The sequence below is a fragment of the Oncorhynchus clarkii genome, chromosome 33, assembly GCF_045791955.1.
Source record: "Oncorhynchus clarkii lewisi isolate Uvic-CL-2024 chromosome 33, UVic_Ocla_1.0, whole genome shotgun sequence".
NCBI classification, from domain to species: domain Eukaryota; kingdom Metazoa; phylum Chordata; class Actinopteri; order Salmoniformes; family Salmonidae; genus Oncorhynchus; species Oncorhynchus clarkii.
The window spans coordinates 12,540,486-12,550,791 of NC_092179.1; the positions used below are offsets into that span (position 1 = coordinate 12,540,486).

Genomic DNA, 10,306 nt, shown 5'->3' on the forward strand with positions numbered 1-10,306 from the left:
ACAATACTAACCTAATTGACAGACTGAAATTAAGGAAGCCTGTACAGAATATTCCAAAACATGCATCCTGTTTGGAATAAGGCACTAAAGTAAAACTGCAAAGAATGTGGCAAAGAAATTAACTTTATGTCCTGAATCCAAAGCATGGTGGTGGCTGCATCTTGTTATGGGTATATTTGTCATTGGAAAAGACTAGGGAGTTTTTTGGGTAAAAAGAAACAGAATAGAGCTAAGCAGAAGCAAAATCCTAGAGGAAAACCTGGTTCAATCTGCTTTCCACCAGACACTGGGAGATGAATTCCCCTTTCAGCAGGACAATAACCTAAAACACAAGGCTAAATATACACTGGAGTCGCTTACCAAGATGACACTGAATGTTCCTGAGTGGCCTAGTTACAGTTTTGACTTAAATTGGCTTGTAAATATATGGCAAGACTTGAAAATGGCTGTCTAGCAATGATCAATAACCAACTTGGCAGAGCTTTTAATAGAATAATGTGCAAATGTTGTACAATCCAGGTGTGCAAAGCTCTTAGAGACATACCCAGAAAGACTCACAGCTGTAATCACTGCTAAAAGTGATCAAATTAAATATTTCAATACAAGAATAAGTCAAGGGGTATGAATATTTTCTGAAGTAGGGGTCGACCTCTTGTGATTTTTCAACGCCGATCCAGATACCGATTATTGGAGGACCAACAAAAGCCGATACCAATTAATCGTCCGATTTTTATTTATATATTTGTAATAATGACAATTACAGCAATACTGAATCAATTTAGTCTCAAATAAATCATGAAACATGTTCAATTTGGTTTAAATAATGCAGAAACAAAGTGTTGGAGAAGAAATTAAAAGTGCAATATGTGCCATGTAAAAAAGCTAACGTTTCAGTTCCTTGCTCAGAACATGAGAACATATGAAAGCTGGTGGTTCCTATTAACATGAGTCTTCAATATTCCCAGGTAAGAAGTTTTAGGTTGTAGTTATTATAGGACTATTTCTCTCTACACCATTTGTATTTCATATACCTTTGACACTCCCCATCCCACCTTATAAAGCTTGAGAGGATCTGCATAGAAGAATGGGACAAACTCCCCCCCCAAAAAAGGTGTATCAAGCTTGTAGTGTCATACCCAAGAAGACTCAAGGCTGTAATCGCTGCCAACGGTGCTTCAACAAAGTACTGAGTAAAGGGTCTGAACGCAAATGAATGTAAATGTGATATTTCAGCTTCTTGTTTTTTTATATATTAGCAGAAATTTCTTCAAACCTGTTTTTGCTTTGTCATTATGGGGTATTGTGTATAGACTGATGAGGGAAAGGAACTAATCATTTTAGAATAAGGCTGTAATGTAGCAAAATGCGAAAATAAGTCAAGGGGATCTGAATAGTTTTTGAATGCACTTTATACCCTTTTGCTTCCACATAAATAGTTAGAACCCATGACCTTAAAAATATCCAGGTCCAAAACAGCTTCCGTTCCATCACAAAGTTGACCTATATACTATTCAATGTTTTAACATGATGCATCTGTGCAATATCCCTTCATCCATATACTAAGCTGAGCTAACTTATGACTCATTAATAGTTCCAAGACATCTGCATCCAACACTAGTACATTGTTGCCTTGCCAAAACAAGACAACAACTTCTTGGCTAAAACAGAAACAGGCAAGCAGCCTACTGTCCCTATCTAATCCCAGACCCATTTCTCAGGATAAAGATCTGGTCCTACCTAGTGTAACCCAGAAGCAGGCTCTCTTTGGCTCCAGAAACAGACGGCTTTGTGCAATTCACTGCATTGCGCACGTCTCCATTGTGTTGTGCGTAAAAGCAGCATTACACAAGCAAGGAGAGTAATAGAAGTGAAAAACACTACCAGCTGCATGTGATGCAATTATGCTGGCAATTATCTGATAGACAACCACAGCACCAGGCACTGTGGAGCCTTGGAGAAGGCAGGGAGGGAGGCAGGGGGCAGGAAGGGCAATCACTGTAGCCCAGCAGACTGATGACAGCACAGAAGCATTGGGCTAGCCTGGAACCCTCTTGGTGCAACAACAATCTGTAATGTTCATTTTTCAAATCTTTATATGGACAGGTAAGCCATTGCGAAATAATGAGAAATAATTATATTTTACAACAAGGACCTGGTTAAACAGTATGAACATTTTAGAAACACTCATCTCTCAAACACACCCACACACACACACCGAACACAGTAACGCTGCATGCTCAACTAGGCCATGGTAATCAACCACAGTGACATGACCTGTGGACAGGAGCTATGGTTTATGAGGGCTCCTCCATGGTTTGTGAGGACTCATACATGATTTATGAGGACTGTGGTCATCTGGGAGGCTCCTCAAGGACAGTTCTCCGATGCTGCTGCTACAGGGGCTTGAGCCATCCATTTCTTACAACAGGACGCTATTGTAGACATTTCGAGAAATGTAGCATATTTTCTCATTACACTTGATTAATCGAATTCACACAATTGATCACATTGGCTGTCTGTTCTCTCCAATGAACTGATAGAAACGCCCTTTACATAATTATTTTAATAAACTTCTCTTCTTTCAACAAAAATATCTGACCATGCAGCAGTACACCTCCTCGTATGCTGACTGAGACTCCTCCACGCCTCTCCTCCTGAACATGGCATTGTACTGTGCTGTGTAGCACGGCAGCATTTAGCCCACTTCTCTCTCTAATTAAAATAGACTCAGAGAAAACAAACCCTGCACCAAAATCCTTCAACCTTTTTTTCTCTAGCCTCTCCCTCGCTCCCCCTGGCTCTCACTCGTTTTCAGACGGACAAACAGACAGATGTACAGACCTGGTTTCTGTTAAAGGCTGGCTTTCTTCCCCCCCCCCCTCCCCATCTGCCTGGGCATATTTTCAAACTAAAACACACCATTGAGTGGGTAACAGTACGCTCCTTGTCTGGGGCCAGGGGCTCACATGGCTGGCCAGCAGGGTAGCCACTCTGTATATGGGGAGAGGGGAGAGGAGAGCGCGTTGAGGGGAGAGAGGAGAGGCTAGCCGGGAGCAGGGTCAGGGGAGTAGGAAGTTGGGAGCAGGGAGTGAGTTGCAGGGGAGAGAGGGGGAGGGCAGGGAGCAGGGAGCGGGGGAGAAGGGAGCTGGGCAGGGGCCAGTCCAGGTTAAAATAACAAGCTGCCTCTCAGCAGTGGGCTTAGCAGCCCTACAGCTACAGCTAGTCAGCTAGAGTTGGGGCTCAAGCTTTCTCTCTCTCTCTCTCGCTGGTACACACGTACACACGCAAATTCTCAGAAACGCACACAGATGCACAAACACACACACAAACACATCCACATGCGGGCACACCTTGCATAGGCACACACATACCGGTATGTGGACAAACCAGTGGACACACACATAAACGTGCCTTCACAATCATGCATGAAAACATACATAGAGCATATGCTTGGCTGCCCAGGCAAGCATACAGACACATCCCATCTCTCCTGTTTCACATGTGAGTGATGTTGACGTGAGGCTGATAATGAACTCCTAATGAGGAGGATAAGTCAGACGGTGACAACCGGAGGCAGAATTTCTCTTTGGGATTACTCTGGTCTCTAACTCCAGACACAAAACTGGCTTTTCATAGGCTACTGTGAGACTATACAGGCATCTGCTATGTTTCACTAGTGAATGGAAAGAGAAAGCAACTCAAATCCTAATGTACCTTCAGGTACTGGATAGAAAAAAACAAGTACATGGAAAAGAACCATTGTCTATATAGGAGACACTGTCTTGGCAGCCACGGCAGAAACTGTAGAAATGTTTTAGTGTTTGGAGTTGAGTGTGTGTTAGTATTTGAACGTGGTGTCTGTTAGTGTTTTAGTGAGCAGAGCGGTGCTGTGGTGTGTTTATAATAACAGTGGTGAGGTTTCACAGGCCAGCTAGGCTGTTGTCCTGTTCCGACTGACATATTTGGTAGACTTGGCAGGAAACTGTTCTCCCTCCTTCATTTCTCTCCATCTCTCTTACGTCTTTCACCACTCTCCATCCCCATCCTTCTCTTCCTCACTTGCTCTCTGCCCTCCATTCCTCCCTCCCTCCTTCTCCACCTACCTCTGGTCTGAATGAGGCAGTCCATTCGTTTTTTGTTCTCTTCATAAGTGCTGCACACCTGGTGACATGAGGGCACGGCTCTCTTCGCTTGCTCTCCGTCTCTCTTTCTCTATCTACCTCCCCTACCCTTTACCCCTGCCTCTGTCTATCAATCTACATCTTCCTTTGTCGCTCCCTCTCTTCTGCCTCTGCATCTCCCCCTCTCTCTCGTTGCTTCTCCCTCCCACTCTCTTCTTCCCCTGCATCTCTCTGTACCTCCCTACCTCCCTACCTCTCTGTCTCTCTTCTTCTTCAGGACCGTGTTCTAGTGGTGCTGTTCTCTGAGACTCGGGTCGCTGTGCAGCGCTGGGTTTATTAAATGAATGAGGTTTGGCAGCCGGCGGACCCTCATCATCCAGCTGAAGCTACACATTCCTCGGACGCTCTCTCACAGTCGCAGCTAGGCCCCTCTCACTCACAACCAAAACAAGGTTGGCCATGCTGAGCTTGTGTGTGCGCGCGCGCGTGCGCGTGTGTGTGTGTGTGTTTGTTTGTGTGTGTGTGTGTGTGTGTGTGTGTGTGTGTGTGTGTGTGTGTGTGTGTGTGTGTGTGTGTGTGTGTGTGTGTGTGTGTGTGAGTGAGTGTGCGTAAAAGATCCCTCTGTCCATTCACACACAGACAAGCTCAATTGAACAGAGAGGGCTATGCAGACTAATAAAGTCAACATGCCGCATGTCTCGTCGTCAGGTGGAAATGACACCCTCTCTGCTTCCGACAAGATGAAAACAGGTGAATGTACACTATGACAACATGTAGAGGAATATGCTCAGCACACACACAAGCTCGGCCAACCTCATTTTGGTTGTGAGTTTTGGTTGTGAGTTTAGGGGCCTAGCTGCGACACACACACAACAAGCCACCATGTTAAGTACAAACCGGTTCCAAATTAATCTGTTTTTGTATAGATGTAGGATCTTAATTTGACCCATCTTGCTACAGCATGAAAATAATCCTGCAGCAGCAGGAAAGGTGAATTATTATGTGGATTATAATTCATCTACATTTTTGTAGGGGTTGATACATTTTTCTTAAGGGAAAATCAAGTCTGAAATTTCAAAGTGGGAATTACAAACTTCAGAAGCCTTTTTAAACCTCAAATACACTATAAGCTTTACATTGCAGTTCTCCTGCAACAGGGTGATCAAATTAAGATCCTACATCTGTACATGATCTAGGCTCTTTTGGGGACTATAGTCTAAACCTATGAGGGCAGATAGAATAGTTCAGCCTACTAACCTTGTATCAGTGGCACAGAAATTCAGGAATCTATGGCACAGAGCGTAATGTGGCAGGTCTCTGTGGGAATGAATGTGCGTCATTGAGAGAATAGGGTTTCCCTCAAATAGATTCTTGCTGCACCCTTTTCTCCTTCAAATTTAACTGAATCACACCCTCCTTCTCTCTCTTTCTCTTCCTCTCTCTGTCATTCCCTCTCTCTCTCGCTGTGGCATAGAAATATTTAGACGTTTGATAATTAGGTAATATACAGTTCGAAAATTGAACAAAATCCAGAACTGTTTGGACTGTTGGATCCCCAACTCTTTTTCAAGCATTCAACTATTTTAGCAGAAGCATTGTTATAATGTATGGCATTGTAGAATATACAGTCCTCTTATGTGTGTGGATAGGGAAAATGAGAAGGAGAACCAAGGCATAAACTAATCTCATATAAAATGCCTTTTTTAAATGTCCAATTTACAACTTCTCTATTACTGAGCCAAAGTTTGGATTGAATCAGCCCCAAACTCACTAGAAAAGGCTATTTCCTCAAATCATATCCCTCTAGAAGCCTCTGCTGAAATACAAACCATTTTTGCAGCTTGCTAGTTCACTGCAGCGCTACCGCAGAGCTACTCACACTGTCTAAAAAGAGATTTATATCATGATATGTTGTTAGAAGTGCTCTAACGTTCTAAGAAATCATTAAACCCCCAGAAATTCATTAAAAAGCTATTTATGAAGCAGTAATCTATCTGAAACGGTTTCATCTGACATTACAGTGTTTTCCTCAAACTATACATGCTATATTATACAGATGGTAATGATTTACTAAGAACTGACTGTTCATAAAGCCTATCTTACACATCTATAAACGCATTGTAAACTTGACATTATGGCTATAGAGAGCAAAACAATGGTGACAGGAAAGTTTGAAGTAGCAGTGGAGGAATTCTTGGGGCTGCTGGATGCTGCAATGTAAAGCAAGAACACATTCTGGCAGGCAGTCAGCAGAGGCTGGCTCATAAATACTGCAGGAGGGCAGGTTTATGAAAATCTATGCTTCTCTGAGTTGGGCGAGACCTGCACCCAGAGGAGAGCTAGACACAAACACACACACACACACACACGCAAGCACACACGCACACACACACACACAAGCACGCACGCACACACAAAACGAGATTTTTTTCTTTTTTAATCCTTAGGAAAAACGAAAGGCTGCTTCAAAAATGATACCCTCTTCCATTTGTATTGCACTAAAAAGCCGTTCACTATGGAGAATACAGAATAATGTCCTACCATCATAAGTGACATTTGATCATTTCCCATACTGTACAGCACATACTCTGCTGACCGGCGACCAGGCCCTGTTTAACAGACAGACCTGTTCTGACCCAGCCAGCAAGCCTCTCCTGGTGTAGCTAGCCTTCTCTCTCAAGAGGCTCACGCAACTCACGTCAAGGAAACGCCTGTGGAGGACAGGACATGCTGCCTGGCCTGCCGCTCCGCACAGCACTCACCCTGACCAATCGCAAGGCCTCTTGAGAATCAAAGCCCCTGTAACCAAGTGCTCTGAGAGAAGGGGGACAATTTGTCAGACCTCGTGTCGTCGTGTGTTGTTAGTGAGGTTGGTCAGCATCTTTGAACACGATTTGATCAGACGACCCCATCACTAACACCATGTACAGTTCAAAAGGGATGTGCCCAAAGTCACTCAACAGTCAACACTAAAACACATGGCCTAAACACGTTGTAATAAACACCCGTATGAAGCTATGGGCCAGCTGGGGCCTCTTACTTAAAAAGAAGTCATTATAGTCGAGACTTTAGACAGTGTGCTAGTCCAGAGTACAATCCTGGTGGATATCCATGAGGATTTTATATGTTCAATGTTGTTTTTTTATGCTCATTTGCTGCCAAACCAATTGTCCTCTGGGACAAATAAAGTTGAAACCCTTTGGAGTGGCCCGTATCCCATCTTTAATAGTGTGACGTGCCTTCTGCCAACACAAAAACGTCTGCTTGGATATTATCTCAACTTGGACACCTTTTTATTTTTTGTTTTATTCTAATCTATCACTAGAGGGCGTAACTTCCCTGGGAGGCAACACAGTAGTGACTGCTGAGAAGGCTATGGAGGAGGTAGAGCTGTTGTTTACCCTTGAAGATCAGGGACAACAAATCCAACATTTATGAGCGATGGGTGTTGTATGACAGAGATCAGTCGTTGTTGATTCACTTTGTTGAAGAAATCACAGTGGAGATGATGCATTAATGAACACTACCCACAGGTCTGGTTGACATACTAGAGTACCACAGCTTCATATGGATGTGTTCATTCACATCCTTCACGCTGAGGAGGATACACAACTTGTACATCTGCATTTAAAACGTAGCAGCTGTACTAACTCTGGATTGCAATTCAATGATGAGAAAAGACATCGGGAGATATTTTTAAAAGTCCAACAAAATCTGTCCTGAAAGACAGGAAACCCTTCTCAGGATACACAGTGTCCTTAGACATAAAATAAACAAAGCACGAGGCTGAATAAAACAATAGGCGAGGTCAGTAAATGCACTTGAATACAATAAAAAGCTACTCTAGAATGTGTACCTTCACATTTAAGATTCATTCCTTATCCATTTAAGCCGGTCTGGAGAATGCAAATCCCGGTAACTACTGTATAAAAGCACACCAATTACAGTAAACCATGCGGAAATGTGTTTGATATCAGTCTCTAACTACTGATAACCTTTTAGAATTGGTGTGAGCTGACGTGGAAAAGCCTTTCCTCCGACCCACAGCCACCTAGCCAGGTCAAACAAAAGGCTGGGTTTGAGGGCTGGTTATCTGGTTGAGGGCTGGTTATCAGCCCTGACTCTGTCTCGGGTTCCCCACCCTGGTAGGACAGTATATACATTATACTGACCACTGGACAGTGGCATACAGTTGTTTATCAAAAGCACAAACACATACTTGCCATTTGAACAGTGGCCAACTTTAAAATAGAACGGGAAAGGGAAAAGGGGTTGGAACGTGCATGCTGAGAGTATTTCCCTTTAATAGCTTAGATAAAGTGCTCAGGATAGAATCAGCACAAGTTAACACACGTGTTCGATATTCAGAGTAGCCTATAGGAATATGCATTGGAGAAGAAGCTGAGCTTTGAGGCATCCCGCAAAGTAACTCGAATGACCCGTCTAATGTAATAATAATAGGCCTTATAATAATAACAATAATCATAATCATAATAATAATAATACATTCTGGCACAATGCGTTAATTGTGGGCATATTTTTGTGCCATTCCCTTGCCCTAAAAAAAAAAAGCCAAACATTCAAATTATAGCTACTCTTTTACCTGTTCCCGTGGAATGCATGGGAGCGAGGTCCTTCGGTGGGACTTGCTGTTGCTGTGACTGTGCGCCATCTCTGAAGAGACCACCGAACTGGACCTCCGTCGCCTTTTAAACACGGGAATGATATTATCTTCCTTCCCCGCTGTCACGTAGCAACAACCCGCCCCGAGTGGCCCTGAGCCTGTCAGGAGCCGGTCAGCATACCTCGCTAGCAGGACCCCCAGCACTCCTACCAGGTACGCCAGGTAGGGTCTCCAGCTGGCCCGGACCTTGTTGAGGGAGATGAGAGACACAGTCCTGATGATGCTGATGAAGACGATGACGGAAACCCCCTGTCCGAGCCTGACCACCATCAGCGCCCCGCTGGCTAGACAGGACAGAACCACCACGGTGGCGGTAAACGAGAGCAACTGGTCCTCCGCACCGTGCAGGAGAGACTGCGCCGCGGCTTCTCCCAAGTGACACACTGCCAACAGAAACACGGCGGTCCGGATCAGCACCCCGCAACGGATCAGGTACAAGCCAACCCAAAAGAAGGCACATACGAGAGTGAAGACAGGGGACACCAGGTACCATATGTTCAACAACAGTTCCACCACACAGCTCGCCACGAAATGAACTAGAGATCCAGACTCGCCGTTATTCTCGCTGTTACTGCCGCAACTCTGCTGCTCCACGTCCCAGTCAACCAATCTGACCAGCAAAGCGAGAATAACCGATACAGAGCCCACACACACTGCGGACGACAGTCTCCGGGAACTCCATATTTCTGCGAGTCTCAGCCAAGACTGGCAGCCTGCGTCCTGATACAGAGGGGTGACACATGTTTTCACATAGCCGTTGCGCTCCACAGCCCGCGGGCATTTCTCATAAGCGCTCCTTGATATACCTCTGCCGCTGTCAGCTTCCACTTCCATCGCCATCACATAGGGGGAGCGAAGGAAGCGGCGTCAACTATATATTTGCCGTGTGTAAATGTAAAAGGCTCAGTGCATTTTCATACCATGTTTGACAGAGAGAGCCATAACGCGCGGCAGTGTGTGGGACTGTGCGCTACTGCATGGGCGCTTCCAAATTATTGACCCATTTCTCCCCAAAACACACAATGTAGGCTACATAAAAATACAGAACACGAATGAACGAACAAACGTACTGAAAAAAAAGTAACGGTTCACTGTGTAGACTTCAACAAACCGCGTAAAACATCCCCATATTTTCTATAGTGCTCCCTGCGCGGGAGCAGCCTCCATCCAGTGAACCAGAAAGAGCAACTCTTGGCTATTCGCACATCTAGGCCACTGCCTGCATCTCCTCTCATCTCCCTCTATATCGCCCTCTCGCACAACACTCTCCTCTCTCCTTTGTGCCGCTCCGTCTGTTTCTCTCTCGGTGTTATTTCTCCCTCACGTTTCTTCTGCTCTTCATAGGCTAGGCTACTACTCTCCTATTGAAGGAACAGCAGTGGAGTTTGCCGAAGCGTGGCATACTGCTGCGCGGACGTAAACCATGTTTACACAGAGATTTCCTGAGGTTTTTTTTATATTTTTTTTACGGAGATGAAATAGATCCCCGGCTTGGTCCGGT

The 10,306-nt window shown here is 44.6% G+C and overlaps 1 protein-coding gene across 1 annotated transcript in view; it reads right to left on the reverse strand.

Annotated features, from left to right (window-relative positions):
* Positions 1 to 9,639, reverse strand: part of LOC139392916 (cGMP-inhibited 3',5'-cyclic phosphodiesterase 3A-like) — an 83,580-nt gene extending 73,941 nt beyond the window's left edge. Inside the window, exon 1 of the mRNA XM_071141241.1 lies at positions 8,725 to 9,639. Within this exon, the coding sequence (XP_070997342.1) occupies positions 8,725 to 9,639 (915 nt within the window). The remainder of the gene's footprint in view (positions 1 to 8,724) is intronic.
* Between the last annotated feature and the right edge of the window lie 667 nt (positions 9,640 to 10,306).